This window comes from Coregonus clupeaformis, chromosome 11, assembly GCF_020615455.1.
Source record: "Coregonus clupeaformis isolate EN_2021a chromosome 11, ASM2061545v1, whole genome shotgun sequence".
NCBI lineage: Eukaryota > Metazoa > Chordata > Actinopteri > Salmoniformes > Salmonidae > Coregonus > Coregonus clupeaformis.
Genome location: NC_059202.1, coordinates 52,973,909 through 52,994,391, shown reverse-complemented (window position 1 = coordinate 52,994,391; position 20,483 = coordinate 52,973,909). Strand labels below are relative to the sequence as shown.

Here is a 20,483-nt window from a genome sequence, read left to right as displayed (position 1 = left end):
TACTACCACCATAACTAAGATCCAGTAATACATGACTCCACCATCGGCTGATTGAGGTCATCTCGAACCTCTTCCCATGTCAACCCTGTCATACTCAAATGTCTCCCAGCAGCTTTCACTATTAGTTTAATCCTCTCCGTTTTAGACTCTACTTTATCAGTGCTATTGATAGCTCCTGCATGAACGTCACCAGCTTTCTCTTTTCTATGAATACCATTTTGCTGCCCACCTGCCCCATAATCCCCGGTCTAGATGCTCCTACCCATCTCTCCCTTGAACCTGTATCTCCCTGGACCTGGACCACCCTCGCTGTCTCAGCATATGACACCCTTCTCTCCGCTCTCACTTGTTGCACCTCCACTGCCTTCTTCATAGCCTCACACCCACTATATGCCACACTATGAGCACCCCCACAGTTGCAGCACTTTGGTTGTACACCATCTCCACACTTCCCATACTCATGCTCTCCTCCACACCTGGCACACCTCTTTTTCTCTTTACAGACTGTTGCCACATGCCCAAACCTCTGGCATTTATAACATCTTAAAGGCTTCGTTTACCCTCACATAATAACTCATATTATAAGCCCTCACATAATAACTCATATATCCTATTGTTACCTTTGCACATTCACTAGAACGCCTCCTCTCAAAATGTCCCTTACCTCTTTAGTGCTAACACTCACAGGCACTCCTGTTATCACCCCTTTACTCCACTGCTTCCCTGCTTGATCAGTCCAGCTGCTCGACTCCACCTTACACTTCCCTATTTGCTTCACTCCGATAGCTTCTTCCCTCTGCACCATGTCCTTACAGCACACCAACAATCTTAACACTTTAGCATTAACAACTTCCCCAATCAACTCTTTTATCACAGCCGTCAACTCCCCCTTCCTCCCTAAACTTCATAATCACTTTATGCTCCTCCATGTTCCTCTCGTGTCTTATCTTGCCCTTCCTCTGCACTTTCTACCTCCGAACTTCCGCTAGCGTTGGAAGCTAGGTTGCTCTCCTCAAACGTCCTTTTCTTCCTCCTCTCTACCTCCGTAGACCTCTCGCTCCCCTTCATACCCCTACTCCCTTTCTCTCCCGCTTTCTTTTTCTTTCTTACTCCCTCCTTTATTTGTACCACTATGTTCCATACTTGCTTCACTTTCCTCTCCATCACTATCTCCTACCATCTCTGACCCATTTTTTAACTAGGCAAGTCAGTTAAGAACAAATTCTTATCTACAATGACGGCCTACACTGGCCAAACCCGGACGACGCTGGGCCAATTGTGCGCCGCCCTATGGGACTCCCAATCACGGCCGGTTGTGATACAGCCTGGAATCGAACCAGGTAGTGACGCCTCAAGCGCTGAGATGCAGTGCCTTAGGCCACTCCGGAGCCCATTCACAGCACGCCCTCCGCCACACCGAGTAAAGTTTGTTTGTTTTTCAACGATTTCAAAAATCCCTGTCTGTTCGTCGACAAGCAGATCACGCCCGCGCCGTGTCCGACCTTAGAACCCGATCGGCTCCTCCCTAGCTTTACTCTGACTGGGCAGTTTTTCGAAGTATAAAATTCCCAGGCTCGTCGTTAACCATGGCCAAGCCACTCTTCAGAGAGTGCGCTTGCGCAATGAGGTGTGGGAATTTCCAGCAGTAGGACGGAAAAGGTAAGGTGTTGAATGTTCGTGGCGTCTTTAGGATAAAAAAGGTTTTATAATAGCAGAAACATGAATGTGCACACCTCGCTTCTAACTCTACTCTCTGGACATAAGTGGAAATTGTTAAATACAAGCTTCTCGTGCGATGGAAAGCGAGCGAGTTAGCTTCGCAGAGATGGGCGTTCTGCCCTGGGCCAATGCAGTCACAGACCGACACAGCTGCTAGCTAGCTACTGTGGCTAACCTACATTAGCATCACGGCTTGCTAGTTCTTGCTTGTAAACGCAAGTTATACTGCGTACTCAGCTGATCACTGTGGTTAACGTTGATGTGTGGATTTATTGTTCAATTCGATGTAGAAAGAGCTTTTTAATGGTTGTGGTTAGCTGGTGGGAACAGCGCATGTTAGCATAGCTAGCTAACCCAGCTAGTTATGTTTTTTCAAATGTTAGCTAGCTACTACTAGCTAGCTAACTATCGTGCTAAGCGGAATACTAAAACAGCTCTTGCGCCGTTGGTCCTTACGTCAATATCGTCAAATAGCCAGAGCTGCCACACATGGTGATTATTGCATAGTTGGCTAACTTAGCTTGTTCCAATTAGCTAATATTCGTTTGAGTCGTGTTTGTTAGCCAACCGTGCTCTCTAGCCAGCTAGCTCGAGAATGTCCCAACTAGCTAGCTACATGTCTAACGTTACCACACCCGGCGCAGTAGCAGTGATTTACTGATTCCATTTTCCACGAAAATATAGCAATCGCGTATGCTTTCCGATTTAGAAATCGTTGCATGTAAATTTAGCTAGCTAACTTTAGAGCGACCTGAAGGAATTGGCTAGATTGCTGAACAGCCTATTTGCAGCGCCATAGCTAGTCGAACGTTAGCTACATTTACGCAAACCCGAATGTCAAGAATATTGCTGTGAAATGCAGATTTGCGATGCATGCATAGAAATGGCATTTTGGGTCAGAGTTAACGTTGGTCATAATTAATTAAGCAGCATACCATGTACATGTAGCCATATGTTAGTGTTTTATTTGAACATTCATGCGAAGTGGATGCGAGTGCAGTTGCTGGCTAAATGGTTATGAAGTGTACTGAGGGTAAAAACATCCTTGCTCCGATACATCCTACACTGCACGTTTACAGTGTCAGTAGCAGAGTGGGTGTGTGGCACTCGCAAGTCTAGGCTACATATTCCCTTTCCCCCTCACACACACAGGTTAGTCAGATAATGCACTCCCTCCCTGTGCTCTCCAACCCATTTGTTTCAATGGGCCATTTTGCATGTCTGGAACATTTTGGCTGCTGCTGCTTCTGAGTCACCTGATGATGTCAGCATTGCATTCTCTTTGCAGGCTGGATGAGTCCCAAGCTCGATATATCATCCTCATTGGCACAGTGAAGTGTCATGTGCGCAAGTGTGTGTGTTCATTATCCAACAGCATATCCCTCTTTGTTGTTGCAGCTTGGAGTTGGATCAGAAAAGGCCCAGCATCATGATTGTGCCCCTCTCTGCCCAGTGACCTTGAACTCACCTCCGGGCACTTCTCAGGACCACCAAATTGTCAACCACCAGCCCCCTCTGGCCTCATCTCATTCCCCACATTTTCCCTGGAGAGACCACATGGACTGACAGCTAAAATAAATAACCAGAGATGCCCAAAAGCAGATGGTGGGCCTACAGGCAAGAGCCTAACCACCCCAACCAGGAAGCAGTTAAATTCAAATCCTACCAATCCCCTCTCATCTAAAGCATAGTGAGGGCTTCCTGATTGAGCTCAGCGGTGCATTTTTCAAAATCCTCTGTGGAGTGTATTTGTGTCTGTCCTGAGATGTCAGCAGAGAGGGGCTGCTGAAAGTGTCATCCTGGGCATGAGAGAGGGAGTGAGGAAGGGGTGTCACGGCTGAAGCAGTCTACTGCCGCGCCGCCAATGGATGCCAAACTGCAAGAGGACCTGTTCCGGAGGTACGTGGCGTGCCTGGAGAGGCGGCTGGAGGACGGTGGGGGGAATGCGGTGCCAGGGGGAGGCACCTCGGAGTGGGGCAGCGAGGCCCTACTCTCCACAGCCACAGCCCTGCTGGGGGCCTACCAACCAGACCCGGGCCAGAGGTTCCGCATGGTGCGTTTCTATGAGGTGGTGGAGAACGCCATTCGCTGCCTGAGAGGCTGCAGTCTGCGGTGCCTGGAGAGAGCCTTCCTCACCCTGGAGACTGTTTGCACCAACCTGCTGCTCTTCCCCTGGAAGAAAGAGTTCCGCTGCATCAAGGTACAGTACCCGTCATCTAAAGCTACTGGACTGAATGTGTTCCTGTCATCAGGCTTTGTGCAGGTGGCAGGATTGTTGTAGTATATTAATATGGTCCCTGAGGTTAAACATAGTATGCATTACAATTAATTTGCAGGAATGCTCCGTAACTCTCTGTCCTCCTTATCCCCCCTTGTAGACCTTCACAGGCCCGTACGTCTACCTTCTCCAGTCTGCCGTGTGCGATGCTGATCTCCGCTCCCTCCTGCGTTCTATGGGCTACTCCCGTGACCATGAGCTCCAGTTCCACGTCCGGGACCACGCTTGTGGCCCGGCCCACCTCCGACAGCTAGCCTTTGAGCTCTTCCTGGCCCAGGCCGAGTGTCGTCTCTTGGGGGAGGTGGTGACTCTGGCCCGGGGCTCAGCCTCTGAGCTGGAAGCCCTGGAGCAACGGAGGGGCTGCCGGGATGACGCGGCCGGCTGTGCTGAGGTCCTCCGACGGCGAGACAGCCTCGGGGCCGACATGACCCGCCTCTCGGTGCGACCGATGGCCATACCTCACCATCTGAGGAGAGGGGGAAGGCCGTCCAAGTCAGTGGATGTTACGGATGGAGCTGGCAATTGGCACGCGGCCTCTAAGCCTGTCCTGAAAGCCTCTCTGAGCCTGAGGAAGGAGCCGCTGTTTGTGGACGTGGAAGAGGACATGAAGGATGAGATCATCAGGCCCAGCACATCCATGTTCTCTGTGGCTGACCCACCTTCCTACAACCCTGTGGCTGACTTCTTCCCTATCCAATCACCTCCTTCGGTCGACGCTTACTCCTCCTACCACCTCTCCTCATTGGATGAGATTGATCTGTACACAGAGAGGGGTGGGCCTAGGGTCGGAGGTCGACAGACACCTTCCAGACCTCCATCCAGGGAGCCCCGGGATGCCAGGGACAGCTGGGCACTCAAAACCCACATTGGACTCACCTCTCCGGGGGTGAAGTGTCAGGGTTGTGGCCTGGGCTGCTCCAGTCTGGCCTCCTGCCCCAGGTGTGAAATGATCCTGTGCCAGGCCTGTCACGACATCGACCCCTCCCCCTGTTGCGGCCTGCAGGACTACCCCAACCCCAAATCACCCCGCCCCGTGGACGGCTACCTCCCCATCAAGGAGAAGCTGTCAGTCTACTCCAACACCCACTCCCCACACCCCCACATTCACCCCCTCACTCCCCCTCACCCCCAGATGGTGGAGAAACCCCTCGTGACCACTAAAATGTTTCCCTGCAAGTCGGTTGCCATGGCGTCGGCCATGGTAGCCAATAGCGACCGAGCAAGCCTGGGGGGGTCGAGGTGCGGGTTCTGTAACAAGCCGGGCGCGTCACACACCTGCGTGAACTGCTCCAAGGTGTCATGTGACACGTGCATGAGCCTGTACGCTAAAGACGTGTGCACCCGTAAAAAACCCCAGCACAGCTTTGTCCCCAACCATCAGCTCAACTTTAAGTCTGGAACTGTATCACATCTGGTCTACCGATGAGCCAGGAACAACAGGGAGTGGACTCTCTCTTTTCACTCCTCTCTCTCTATCATTTCTATTTACCTCTCTTACCTGCTCCTGTTCTCTCTTCCTCCTCTCATTACTTTCTCACCCTTCCCTTGAACTCTCCCCCACTCTCTTCCCTCCCTCTATCAAATGTATGGCTCTGGAATACACATGATCATAGGGAGTCGTATCTCCTGCCTCAGTCTCTCTGCCTTGTAAAAGATCAGGCTTTTTTAACTGCTTCCTCTTCTTCCTTACCTCACCACCCCGCTTTAGCTTAGTCACGTGACGTCATAGTGCTTCCTAACCCCTCAAATCTAGTCCTCGAAGTGAAACGGGGAAAAAGCCAGAGCCATCCGGCTCGTAGGAAAACAAAACACAAATGCTGACTTAACTTCTCAGCTGAGGACACTCCCTGGTAGATGTGTTATAGACTTCTGGAATTGGATTATGTTCACTGAGGACCCTTTTTAAACTTGAAAAACCAATGGGGAAAAAAACAAGAACAGTAAACGTACACTGGAATTCAATAGTATATATTTTCAATGGTTATTCATTCTGTAGTTCAATGTGATACTGTTGGGTGGGGCTGGGGTGAACGTTTGGGGGAGGGGGTGGTTTAAAGGGATATTTTGAGAGACAATGGTTGGCTGCCATAAGTCTATTTAAAGAACAATGTTTAAAGTGTATGGCCGAGGTTTACATGTTGCTGTTGAAATGTGGAGAAATTTTGTTTGATTGACTCCTTACTGGTAGATAACCTATTCTTGTATCAGTTTCTCTAAATCTGTTACTCTGTCTATCCATATCACTTCCATATTCACAACACACCTAACTCCTCAAGCTCAAAGTGCTACTTCGCTGATAAGTCGCACAGTTTCTATTGGAGATGGCTGTTGTTTGGAAAGCCAATAAACTGTAAAGCACTCTGGGAAATGAAGTCTTAAGCCGGTGACAGTCCCGGAACTATAACAAAACTTCACCCAATCACTCCAGCAGTACAGGCATTACCAAGGTCTTTGCTACACTGGCACTTAGACACTCAAGGTTGAAGTTTCCTTTCTAGGACCAGCTTACCCTTAAATTCCCAGGTGGAAAATCTCCAAACTGACCTTAGATCTGTGTTTGGAGACAACATCTTCCTACTCCCATTTAGACAGCATGTATAACCTGCCACAGTTCAGTCTGTCTACCTCATGGTCAAGAGGGAGCTGCAGCTCATATTGAACAGGTGTTATTTTAACTCCACTAAACATACTCTTGGGCAAACGTCATGACACTTCACACTGAAATCCCTATATTATGAGTGATGTCACAAGTGTTTGCGGAGTACACAGGACTGTCAATTCAGTCAAGTGGAAGCTTCAGCTCTCCCTCTGAGATATCAGTTTAATAAAGAGATGTGTTGATAAGGTTATAGATTTGAAAAGGACACAACACAGGACAAAAAGGGAAGGGTTTGTTTCTGACTGATGAACCCAACTGGCCATTGCTGCCTTAGGCGATATTATACTGTCAACAATACCTCCAGATAGAGAAGGGTGATTTTTATCAGCATCTTTTAACTATTCTAAATCAATCTCTAGACCTATGCACTTAGCCTGCTCTCAGATCGGTATGTGCTTTAGAGAAGTCCAATGAATATCATTGTCATGCCATACACACAACGGAACTCAGAGAAGTTGGCTAAAGGACTTTGAGAACTAGGAACAGGCTACTAGGCAGTTATTGTAGATGTGAAAGGGTCTGGATAGGTAGTCTATTTTGGATATAGCTCAACTATCATCTCTGAAGGGAATGTGCAGTTCAGAATGTGCCATAAGTGCATAGTTGGTAGGGACCAGGGAGTGATTTGTAATTGAGCACCATATTAGGTCTGTCATTCACCTCTAACATCCCCTCATTTTAGAACAAGTAATAAGTGTAAGCAATATGGTGGACATAAGGAATTCCATCAAATTGCTCACTTCAAGAGAAGCAACTCAACGGATCCCCAATGGAGTCCGTTTTAATAAGGCCAACTGAAATCTCAAATTAAGCCTTGTTCAAAAACTGTTAAAATACATCCTTTTCTCATTGGCTTAATTGCTGAAGTGACTTGGTGAAAGCTAAGTAGAGGAATGCTTATTTTTCCCAATTGCAGTAGATTTGTTTTTACCTCAAGGAAGGATGCATCTCAAATGTTATTGTTGTTGCTGCCGATAGGTTGAAATGTCTTTCCGCAGTGGCCTTAGGGAGCAGTGCAATTCACCTTTGACCTCTTTCTCCTCCATCTAGTGATGTTTCCTAAAGGGCCAAGGAGAGAATGGGTATGTCCCAATACTAATTTGTGGGCTCCTTTCCAAGAGCTCTCACCAGGGCCCGTATCTACAAAGCGTCTCAGAGTAGGAGTGCTGATCTAGAATCAGTTAAGCTTTTTAAATCAAAATGAGTAATATTATAGAGACAGATGCTAGATTATCAGTCCTACTCTGAGACCCTTTTTTGTGGATATGGGCCCCAGGCTCTGAGAGGACCAGGTGGGTTGATCTCCATTTGGCTCTCACCTCCCAGTGTGTTTGTCAAACAGACAGATTCTGTTCAGAGTATCACATATTTACAATGCCTGCAAACATGTTAAACATCTCAGGAGCCAATATGAGACAATTAAAATCTCTAATGAATCTGTAGTGAATATGCATAACAGAAACACTGTTGTCCTCACGGAATAGGGTGCCATTTGATAGGCCACCATTTGTATTTATTTTTCCACAAACTTCCTATGTGACAGAGAAATCAATCATCCCTTGTCCCTCTTCTCGCTCTATGGTTCTCACCAGTATGAAAAGTGGTGGTGTTGTCTGTATAGCCCCCACACACACCGAGGAGAATTGCACAAGGGGCTTCTTCCACATTGCAGCCGACAGTACAGGCGACTGATTCATCTACTAAAACCCTTGCATCATAAATAACTACTCATTATTATTTGTAGATCAGTCAGTCACAATTTACCCATGATACAGTATGTTTTTGATCCTCTCGAACACTGTAATGTCTGTGTTGAGTGGTTCAAATTCCACCAGTGGAGGCTGGTGGGAGGAGCTATAGGACGGGCTCATTGTAATGGCTGGAATGGAATAAATGGAAAATATATGGAAACCACAGTGACTCCGTTACATTTGTTCCATTCCAGCCATTACAATGAGCCCGTCCTCCTATAGCCCCTCCCACCAGTTTCCTGAACCCCACTATCACTACAGGCCATACAAGGGGGAGGGGAAGGGAAAATAGCCTAAATTGTTAGTTGATGAAAGTATATATAAATCTCTCTCTCATATATATATATATGAAAACGTCAATGAATAAATTAGATTTTATAAAATAATTTCAAGAATAAAATAAAAAACCTGTGTTTTGTGTCCTTTTTGTTCATAGTGCACTGCGAAGTAACATCTCACTGCCTAGGGAGATCGCAGGAATATTAAAACACCAGTTTTCATTGCAAAACGTTTTGCACCTGTTTCCGCTAATGAATACACCCCAGTTGGTAATGTTCCTACCTGGATTGGGTCATACCAACTCACTTAGCCAGAGAAGTGACGTTGGCCGTGTTTGAGATCATCAAAACGACTGCAGGCGACAGCCGACTGACTGATCTACAAATACTGACTGACAGATTTACCCAACACTTTGCGGTTTTGATCCTCTCGAAGACGGCCATTAAGTTTGAAACTATGAGCGATTTTTGAAGTGAGTAGGCCTAATACACTCAATACTTTTAATGACTGCAAAATGCAGAATAATTAGTGGACCTTGTAAACTAAATGTTGTATAGTCTCATCAACGAAGTGCTTGTCTGAGAGGAAATATTAATATGATGGTGAAAATGAAATCAAACATAGGAACGTAAAGCTGCACTAGCTTGGGCAGTCGCTAGCAGTGTTGCCAACTTAGCGACTTTGTTGCTATATTTAGCGAGTATTCAGACCCCTCTAGCGACACATTTTCAAAAAAGCAACTAGCGACTTTTTCAGGTGTTTTTGGAGACTGACGTGAAAGCACGTATTGTTCTTACTCTTCTCAGCGAGCAGCGGGGGCTGCCATGGGCCCCACCCCCGTCCCAAAGCACTCACAGGCGGCCCAGTCCTCGCGCAGCAGTCCCTCCCAGCTGCAGTCAGAGCAGGAGATGTTCACCCCTCCGCGTCCAGACTGCAAATGAATCGCGCATTCAGGGCGGGATGTAAATGTATTTTTTAAAAGAATAGACAGAAGAAAGTTCATTTTTAGTTCTAAACATATTTAGGGTGTTTTTTACTCACTTTTTGTCTCGCCCAAGACGTTATTCCTCTCCTACAGCGTCCATCACAATTACATGCACATGGCCAATTAGGCATATTAGGCGATGACGTCATTTAGCGACTTCTAGCGACTTTTAGGACAGTCAATAGCTACTTTCCTTACTGAGGAGTTGGCAACACTGGAGTGGGCTTTATGGCGCTCCACAATCGTCTGGGCTTGATGTGCTCAGCCGGTAATTCAGGCGGCAAAGGCTTCGATTTCCTCCTGAAATAGATTTTAATAGCGAGAAGGCGTACTTTTCTTTATGAAACACAATTTTCCTCCACCATGAAACAGTTAATTCAGCCTCATTTACTGCCTTTTTAAAAAACTTAGCCAATATGGCTGACTTGCTTAAACAAATGTGGTTTCTAATGACAATTGAGATGTACAAACTATGGCATAAGGGAACAACAAGCGGATAAGTGGCAATCCGTAATTTCGATTAAGACATTAATGAGCGAGCTAGGATGGACGTAGTCAATATAACTATTTGTTTAGCACTTTTGAAAAGTACAGCGACAGAATTCAGAACATGGGCCGTTCTTACAGTGTTCTCCCTGTACACCATGTCAGAACCGTAGGCAATGAAAGCTCTTACAATATTCAATGATATCATTTATCTAAAACAGGTTATAGGCTACATGTGCACCACCAGGTCAGAACAGTAGGTGAAATTAAGAGGGGTAAATAGACCCAATCATTATGGTGATGCACATGGGCTACTAACATCTTACTACACAACATACACTTAGTATTACTTTCTTAGCTAAAGTATACATATCTCCCTGGCATATCACATAAAGCAGCATACAATACATTTTTGGACTCACGTTGTTGTGCTGTGCTCACTTGAACAGGAAGGTGGCACGGCAGTCTTTTGTGTGCAAATTTTGTCATCAAAGAAATAGAAAGAGGCCACATTTACAATTCCGAGTTGGATGATCGTTCAAAACGTATTTTCCCAGTCGGAGCTAGTTTATTCCCGACTTCCCAGTTGTCTTGAACTCACTGAAGTCAAGTGTTCGCAGTTCCGAGTAAATCATGCTTCATTGACAGCATGACCAATGTTGAATGTTTATAATTTTAAACTTGGAAAAGAGCCCCTTAATCCCAGATTTTGGACCACACAGCCACTCCACTGAATAGCAGGCTACTGATTGCTTTGTAATGCTTGCAGTTAGCCACTGTCACCGATTCCTTCCAAACCACTCATTGATGAATTTGCGATTTCCAACTTGTTGTGTAATGTTTATGTCCAATGGCTGATGAGCACCGATACGTTTTATCTATAATTTATCTTCATACGACAAGGATTAAAAAGGATTTGCCAGTAGATTGTCGACTTGATTCATGATGATGACTGCTAGCTAAGATTTTGAAAGTATGATGTTCACATGATCAGTCCAATCAAAGCTACTGTACATATAACGTGATTTGATTTTATCTGTGGCCAATGACCTTGAGCCTTCTTGGATGGGCACTTCTAATGTAACTCAATGGCAGCACCCAAGGGGCTTGAATATTCTAGCCCTACCCTTAGACTTGGCGGTGACGTAGTGTCCCTATGAGTGACAGAACACTGAGCCAATCACAGCGCAACGCTCCGTATTTTCTGCTGGCTTGCCCCACCACCACAGAAAGCACTGAGCTAGGCTGAAACACCTGCATTTTGGAGCTGCCTTACTCAAGAAAACAAAAATGAGACCATGTTTGTATGCGGCTTTATTAACTCAATGATATATATTTTATTTTACGTTGTTTGCAAACTGATATGTGACACAAATTAATGCCAAAATAACATGCAAAACAGGCAAGCCCACCTACCCTGAATGACGGGTCACCACTGGTTCTTTCTATTAAGGCAAGTTGTCCAGGTCCTGATGCAACAAAGTATCCCCAAACCATCACACTACCACCACCATGCTTGACCGTTCTTACTTTGGAATGCAGTGTTTGGTTTTCGCCAGGCATAATGGGACCCATGTCGTCCAAGAAGTTATACTTTTGACTCATCTGTCCATAGAACAATCTTCCAAGAGTCTTGATGATCATGCAGGTGCTTCCAGGTGCTCATACCAACGGTCAAGCATGGTGTTGGTAGTGTGATAGTTTGGGGATGCTTTGCTGCCTTAGGAACTGGACAACTTGCCTTAATAGAAGGAACCATGAATTCTGCCCTGTATCAGAGAATTCTACAGGAGAATGTCAGGCCATCCATTTGTGAGCTGAAGCTGAAGCGCAGCTGGGTAATGCAGCAAGACAATGATCCAAAACACATTCAAGTCTACATGAAAATGGTTAAAAAGCAACACATTTCACGTTTTGGAATGGCCTAGTCAAAGTACTGACCTAATCCCAATTGAGATGTTGTGGCAGGACTTGAAACGAGAAGTTCATGCTTGAAAACCCACAAATGTCGATGAGTTAAAGCAGTTCTGCATGCAAGTGGGCCAAAATTCCTCCACAGTGATGTGAGAGACTGATCAACAACTAGAGGAAGCATTTGGTTGCAGTCATTGCAGCTAAAGGTAGCACAACCAGTTATTGGGTGTAAGGGGGCAATTACTTTTTCACACAGGGGAATTGGGTGTTGCATAACTTTGTTAATTAATTAAATAAAATAAGTACAATTTGTTTTTGTTATTTGTAAACTCAGGTTCCCTTTATCTAATAGTAGGTTTTGGTTAAAGATTTTATAACATTCAGTATCAAACATACCAAAAATAGAGAAAATCAGAAAGGGGGCAAATACTTTTTCACGGCACTGTATGTGAGAATGCTGTTCATTGACTACAGTTCAGCATTCAACACTATTATTCCCTCTAAGCTCGACACCAAGCTCAAAGCTCTGGGTCTGGACACCACCCTTTGCAACTAGATCCTGGACTTCCTGATAGGCAGGCCACAGGCTGTGAGGATTGGCAACAACATCTCCTTCACGCTGACTCTTAACACAGGGGCCCCCCAGGGGTGTGTCCTCAGTCCTCTGTTGTACTGTTGCCATCAGACTGCTGAACACTTCAACTGGACTGACTACCTGCTCTGATTCTCCGCACCTTAGCACACATCCCAACTGCTGCTACCAGACTCTTATTATACTGCTCAAATGATACACTTGCTCATTTACCCCCCCCTTCCCCAATACACATGTAAATATTGGACTATAAATTGTGCCTTCCTGTATTATACAGTCGTAGTCAACATTTTTGAGAATGACACAAATATTAATTTTCAGTCTGCTGCCTCAGTTTTTATGATGGCAATTTGCATATACTCCAGAATGTTATGAGTCCCTCTTTGCCATGAAAATGAACTTAATCCCAAAAAAACATTTCCACTGCATTTCAACCCTGCCACAAAAGGACCAGCTGACATCATGTCAGTGATTCTCTAGTTAACGCAGGTGAGAGTGTTGACGAGGACAAGGCTGGAGATCACTCTGTCATGCTGATTGAGTTAGAATAACAGACTGGAAGCTTTAAAAGGAGGGTGGTCCTTGAAATCATTGTTCTTCCCCTGTTAACCATAGTTAAAGTATAGATGAGGTGATCAATACAGTGTGGTCAGCATGGCAGTACTCATCACATAATTACTTTCATCACGATTCATCATATGATTTCATCACATAATTTCATCACGATTCATCATATAATTTCATCACATAATTTCATCACGATTCATCACATAATTTTTATCACATTTCATCATGATTCATCACATTTCATTACGATGCATCACATAATTTGTCACATTATGATCGGATTTGGTCTGAACAATAAAGTACAGAGTCTGTTTGGTTAATGAGACATACAGTACCAGTCAAAAGTTTGGACACAGCTACTCATTCAAAGGTTTTTCTTTATTTTTACTATTTTCTACATTGTAGAATAATAATGAAGACATCAAAACTAAGAAATTACACATATGGAATCATGTAGTACCCCAAAAAGTGTTAAACAAATCAAAATATATTTTATATTTGAGAATCTTCAAATAGCCACCCTTTGCCTTTATGACAGCTTTGCACACTCTTGGCATTCTCTCAACCAGCTTCACCTGGAATGCTTTTCCAACAGTATTGAAGGAGTTCCCACATATGCTGAGCACTTGTTGGCTGCTTTTCCTTCACAAATTAACTTTTAAGAAGGCACACCTGTTAATTGAAATACATTCCAGGTGACTACCTCATGAAGCTGGTTGAGAGAATGCCAAGAGTGTGCAAAGCTGTCATCAAGGCAAAGGTTGGCTATTTAAAGAATCTCAAATATAAAATATATGTTGATTTGTTTAACATTGTTTTGGTTACTACATGATACCACATGTGTAATTTCATAGTTTTGATGTCTTCACTGTTATTCTACAATGTAGAAAATAGTAAAAATAAAGAAAAACCCTTGAATGAGTAGGTGTGTCCAAACTTTTGACTGGTAGTATAGATATGCATTGATGCAGGGTTGCCATAACAATACACAGGAATACAGGACTTGTGTATACATTGATGTTGCAATCATTAGGGGTAGATTTGGGATGGAGCAGATCTCTGCCAGAGGCTAGGTGGTGCTATCATCCCATTATTCATTACACCATCCATTCCCCTCTAATCTAAGAAGTGTAGCTAGATGACTGCTCTGTGTGCAGAGTGTGTGCCTGTGCAGTGGATGTGCAGAATGTGTGCCTGTGCAGTGTGTGTGTGTGCCTGTGACGTGTGTGTGTGTCCCTGTGCAGTGTGTGTGTGCCTTTGCAGCATGTGTGTGTGTTCTGTGTGTGTGTGTGCCTGTGACGTGTGTGTGTGTCCCTGTGCAGTGTGTGTGTGCCTGTGCAGTGTGTGTGTGTGTGTGCCTTTGCAGCATGTGTGCAGTGTGTGTGCCAGTGCAGTGTGCTGCGCCTCGTGCCGTTGGTTCCCCTCGGAGACAGTGGGCTCCTCTGTGTCATGTGTAGGGGACGCACGACAACCCTCATCACCCACCATCACCAGGACGACCCAGGCTATATTTAGACTGGGCTAACAACTAGATGAATGCCATGCTAAATTTAAACCTGGATCAAAGTGAACACCACAGGAACCTACATTTAGACATGATAAAGCCACAGGAGACTCAATTTAGAAACAGGGTTTAGGTAGGAGTGTGTTAGTCTAGTCGTTAATAAATTATACTCAGACAGATGGTGCTTTTGAGTATAATGCTGTTCCAGGTGCATCAGCTTTACTTTCAGTCTGTTGAAGAGATGTCTTGATTCATCCTAACCACTGCAGTGGGATGACACTGGAGCAGGAGTTTGAACCCAACCAATTGGTAGGCTATTTCAATATTGCAATATATACACTGAACAAAAATACAGACGCAACATGTAAAGTGTTAGTCCCATGTTTCATGAGCTGAAATAAAAGATCTCAGAAATGTTCCATAAGCACAAAAAATGTGTTTATCTCAAATGTTGTGCACACATTTGTTTACATCCCTGTTAGTGAGCATTTCTCCTTTGCCAAGATAATCCATCCACCTGACAGGTATGGGATATCAAGAAGCTGATTAAACAGCATGATCATTACACATGTGCACCTTGTGCTGGTGACAATAAAAGGCCACTCTAAAATGTGCAGTTTTGTCACACAACACAAGGCCACAGATGTCTCGAGTTTTGAGGGAGTGTGCAATTGGCATGCTGCCTGCAGGAATGTCCTCCAGAGGTGATGCCAGATAATTTAATTTTAATTTCTCTACCATAAGCCGCCTCCAACATCATTTAGAGAATTTGGCTGTAAGTCCAACCGGCCTCACAACTGCAGACCACGTGTATTGCGTTGTGTGGGCGAGCGGTTTGCTGATGTCAAGGTTGTGAACAGAGTGGCCATGGTCCCCTGTCGCTCAGTTGGTAGAGCATGGCACTTGCAATGCCAGGGTTGTGGGTTCATTTCCCACGGGGGCCAGTATGAAAATGTATGCACTCACTAACTGTAAGTGTCACGATCGTCGTTAAGAGAGGAGGACCAAGGCGCAGCGTGATGAACGAACATGTTTATTTATCTATAGTGATAAATACTGACAATGAACAAAACAACAAACGACTCGTAACGTCCTAGGTAACATAGACCAACACGGAACAAGAACCCACAACCACAAAGGGAAAACAGACAGTTTAAATATGGCTCCCAATCAGAGACAACCAGCCCCAGCTGACACTCGTTGCCTCTGATTGGGAGTCACTCTAGCCAACATAGAAATATAACACATAGAAAGAACACACCCTGGCTCAACATATAGAGTCCCAGAGCCAGGGTGTTACAGTACCCCCCCCTAAAGGCGCGGACTGCGACCGCGCCTCAACTAGAGCAAAACAGGGGAGGGCTGGGTGGGCATTCCTCCTCGGCGGCGGTTCTGGCTCCGGTCTTGCCCACCACCCTCCAATAAACCCCCCATAGCGCCCCTGGTCCGGTCTGGCCCCGCTGGCTGGAGCTGAACTGGACTTAGCAGGAGCGGTTAGCTTCAGCTCCGTAGTGGAGCAGTTGACCGGTACCTTACCAGGCACCGGTGACCCAGGCACGGGTTGTGCAGGACTGACGACGCCGCACCCCTGGCTTCGGTGCGTGGAGTAGGAACGGGCCGGACCGGGCTGACGATGCGCACCCCGGCTTGGTGCGTGAGTAAGGAACGGGCCGGACCGGCCTGACGATGCGCACCCCTGGCTTGGTGCGTGGAGTAAGGGAACGGGCCGGACCGGGCTGATGATGCGCACCCCTGGCTTGGTGCGTGGGTAGGAACGGGCCGGACCGGGCTGACGATGCGCACCCTCTGGCCTGGTGCGTGGAGCAGGGACAGGCCGGACCGGACTGGCGACGCACACCGTAGGCTTGGTGCGAGGAGCAGGGACAGGCCGGACCGGGCTGGCGACGCACACCGTAGGCTTGGTGCGAGGAGCAGGGATAGGCCGGACCGGGCTGGCGACGCACACCGTAGGCTTGGTGCGTGGAGCAGGGACAGGCCGGACCGGGCTGGCGACGCACACCGTAGGCTTTGTGCGAGGAGCAGGGACAGGCCGGACCGGGCTGGCGACGCACACCGTAGGCTTGGTGCGAGGAGCAGGGACAGGCCGGACCGGGCTGGCGACGCACACCGTAGGCTTGGTGCGAGGAGCAGGGACAGGCCGGACCGGGCTGGCGACGCACACCGTAGGCTTGGTGCGAGGAGCAGGGACAGGCCGGACCGGACTGGCGACGCACACCGTAGGCTTGGTGCGTGGAGCAGGGACAGGCCGGACCGGGCTGTGGAGACGGATAGGAGACCTGGAGTGAAGAGCTGCCACAACCCGTCCTGGCTGAATGCCTACCTTCACACACTCTGTGTGAGGCATCAGCACAGGACGTACAGGGCTGTGTACCCGTACTGGCATAACAGCACGTGACACTGGCGTAGGATATCCGGGACCGAGGAGAGGCACTGGAGGCCACGAGCGCTGAGCCGGCACACTCCGTCCTGGCTGCATGCCCACCTTCGCACAACACGTGCGGGGTGCTCGCACAGGACGTACCGGACTATGCTGGACCACTCGTGGCACAGTGCGCAGCTCCGCATACCGCGGAACCTGCCCAGTCTCATGCTGCCATGCCTGAGTACGGGGAGTTGGCTCTGCTCTCCATCCAGGCTCCGCCAACCTGCCTTCTGGCCCCCCAAACCCGGTGGCCTCCTCTCCAAATCGCCCTGTGGCAGCCTCCTGCTGCCCAGCCGCCCATGCCGTGTGCCCCCCCCCCTAAAATTTTTTTGGGGTTGCCTCTCGTCCGTCCGACGATGACACTGCTGACGCCGCTGCTCCTCTCTCGCCAGGGCCTTAATCCTACCCATGGCCCTTTGCCCCCGAGCATGTCCTCCCAGGACCACGATTTGCCCACCTGGGCCATCGCCAACCTCTCCATCTCCTTTCCCGGCGCTTCCTCCCATGTCCAGTCTGCCTGCTCCTGGACACGCTGCTTGGTCCTTGTATGGTGGGTTCTTCTGTCACGATCGTCGTTAAGAGAGGAGGACCAAGGCGCAGCGTGATGAACGAACATGTTTATTTATCTATAGTGATAAATACTGACAATGAACAAAACAACAAACGACTCGTAACGTCCTAGGTAACATAGACCAACACGGAACAAGAACCCACAACCACAAAGGGAAAACAGACAGTTTAAATATGGCTCCCAATCAGAGACAACCAGCCCCAGCTGACACTCGTTGCCTCTGATTGGGAGTCACTCTAGCCAACATAGAAATATAACACATAGAAAGAACACACCCTGGCTCAACATATAGAGTCCCAGAGCCAGGGTGTTTACAGTAAGTCGCTCTGGATAAGAGCGTCTGCTAAATGACTAAAATGTTATGGGCAGGCATAAGTTACGTACAGCGAACACAATTGCATTTTATCGATGGCAATTTGAATGCACAAAAAAACGTGTCTGTCACCAACGCAAAAGGTATTTGAAGGTATCTGTGACCAACATATGCAGATCTGTATTCCCAGTCATGTCCATAGATTAGGGCCTAATGAATTTATTTTATTTGACTGATTTCCTTATATAAACTGTAGCTCAGTAAAATCAATGAAATGGTTGCATGTTGAGTTTATATTTTTGTTCAGTATATTTACCTCACTGTCTAGGCCAGGTGGAGTTTTCTAATCCTTTGGAAGTTCGGTTGCAATCTACCTAAATTGGAGGCTAGTTTTTCTTATTTTATTGTGTGCGGACAGGACCAAGATGAGGAGAGGTCTGATTATGTGTGGTTTTGAAAGGCCAACACACACACACACACACACCCTTTATTAATCTTAGCCTTAGTGAAGAAAGTTCCATCTACCCTCCTAGGAGAAGCCTGAGGATAAGGATCTGTTAGTGAACATCCGTTCCAGAAGCACCACTATTGTTCCCCCAGCCCTCTGAAAGCTGAACCCAGCTGTTTATGCATGTTTCTCTATTCAGCCAACTGTGTTGCATCAACCCTGAGTTGCATTATTGCTCTGATGAGATGGGCATTGTCACAAGAACTATGGTCTGATAAATCTTCAATTGTTCTGCTGTTATGAACGCGCAGGATATAGATAAACAAGTGCATCCTTGACTTTTGTTATTTTGTAAGATCTCTCTGGGATTGGAATGATTCACTCATGAATGGAACACAATTATAGGGAAATATCTTCTCCTTCTGTAGGATAGGGGATGCTTTTTGTGAGACATTTTCTAAGGCATGTATGACATGGAACATCTCTTTGGGTTTGAGTAAGGACATGTCTATTCATTCATGTGAAGGGTGTGTGTGCGCACGGTGAGTGTGTGTGTGTGCGTGTGTGTGTGCCTCCTTCATGATCCCTGCCTCCGTATGCCATGGTCAACGAACACATAACCACACCACTCTCATAGTTACGCTCCTTCTCCTACGATCACTGCCCCCAACCTTGGCCACTACCTCCTACTCCTCTCCGCCCCATCTTTCACCTTCCCCCTCTCCTTTCCTACCACTTATAACACATTCTCTGCCTCAGCATTCTTTTACAAGGTCTAAATAAATTAGGTTTGGAGCACGCCGAGAACCAGCCTTGGCTTACCAGGCCTTTATCTACCTCTCTCTATCTCTGTCTCATAGCATACCAACTGCCTCTGTAGCGAAAGATTTTGAGCATAGGCCTATTTATATCAGCAACATGACAAATTGTAAGAAAGCTACACTATATATACAAAGGTATGTGGACACCCCTTAAAAGTAGTGGTTTCGGCTATTTCAGCCACACCCGTTGCTGACAGGTGTATAAAATCAAGCACACAGCCATGCAATCTCCATAGACAAACATTGGCAGTAGAATATCCTTCCTGAAGAGCTCAGTGACTTTCAACGTGGCACCATCATAGGATGCCACCTTTCCAACAAGTCAGTTCGTCAAATTTCTGCTCTGCTAGAGCTTCCCCGGTCAACTGTAAGTGCTGTTATTGTGAAGTGGAAATGTCTAGGAGCAACAACGGCTCAGCCGCAAAGTGGTAGGCCACACAAGCTCACCGAACAGGACCGCTGAGTGCTGAAGCGCGTAGCATGTAAAAATTGTCTGTCCTGGGTTGCAACACTCACTACCGAGTTCCAAACTGCCTCTGGAAGCAACATCAGCACAATAACAGTTCGTTGGGAGCTTAATGAAATGGGTTTCCATGGTCGAGCAGCCGCACATAAGCCTAAGATCACAATGCGAATCTGGGTTTGGCGGATGCCAGGAGAACACTACCTGCCCCAATTCATAGTGCCAACTGTAAAGTTTAGTGGAGGAGGAATAATGGTCTGGGGCTGTTTTTCATGGTTCGAGCTAGGCCCCTTAGTTCCAGTGAAGGGAAATCTTAACGCTGAAGCATACAATGACATTCTAGACGATTCTGTGCTTCCAACTTTGTGGCAACAGTTTGGGGAAGGCCCTTTCCTGTTTCAGTATGACAATGCCCCCGTGCACAAAGTAAGGTCCATACAGAAATGGTTTGTCGAGATCGGTGTGGAAGCACTTGACTGGCCTGCACAGAGCCCTGACCTCAACCCCATCGAACACCTTTGAAATGAATTGGAATGCCGCACTATTGCTCTTGTGGCTGAATGGAAGCAAGTCCCCGCAGCAATGTTCCAACATCTAGTGGAAAGCCTTCCCAGACGAGTGGAGGCTGTTAAAGCAGCAAAGGGGGGACCCACTCCATATTAATGCCCAAGATTTTGGAATGAGATGTTT

General features: G+C 46.8%; 1 protein-coding gene across 1 annotated transcript; it reads left to right on the top strand.

Moving 5' to 3' along the window:
- Window positions 1–1,394: 1,394 nt before the first annotated feature.
- LOC121545310 (spermatogenesis-associated protein 2) lies at window positions 1,395–6,358 on the top strand. The gene is made up of 3 exons (XM_041855722.1): window positions 1,395–1,659; window positions 3,118–3,919; window positions 4,098–6,358. The coding sequence occupies exons 2-3, from the start codon at window positions 3,584–3,586 to the stop codon at window positions 5,421–5,423; spliced, it is 1,662 nt and encodes a 553-aa protein (XP_041711656.1). The 5' UTR covers window positions 1,395–1,659; window positions 3,118–3,583; the 3' UTR covers window positions 5,424–6,358.
- The last annotated feature ends 14,125 nt before the right edge of the window (window positions 6,359–20,483 follow it).

Coding starts and splice junctions, on each gene's coding strand:
- LOC121545310 (XM_041855722.1), top strand. CDS start 3,584: ATGGATGCCAAACTGCAAGAGGACCTGTTCCGGAGGTACGTGGCGTGC. Junction 3,920..4,097: donor AAGAGTTCCGCTGCATCAAG/GTACAGTACCCG, acceptor CCCCCCTTGTAG/ACCTTCACAGGCCCGTACGT.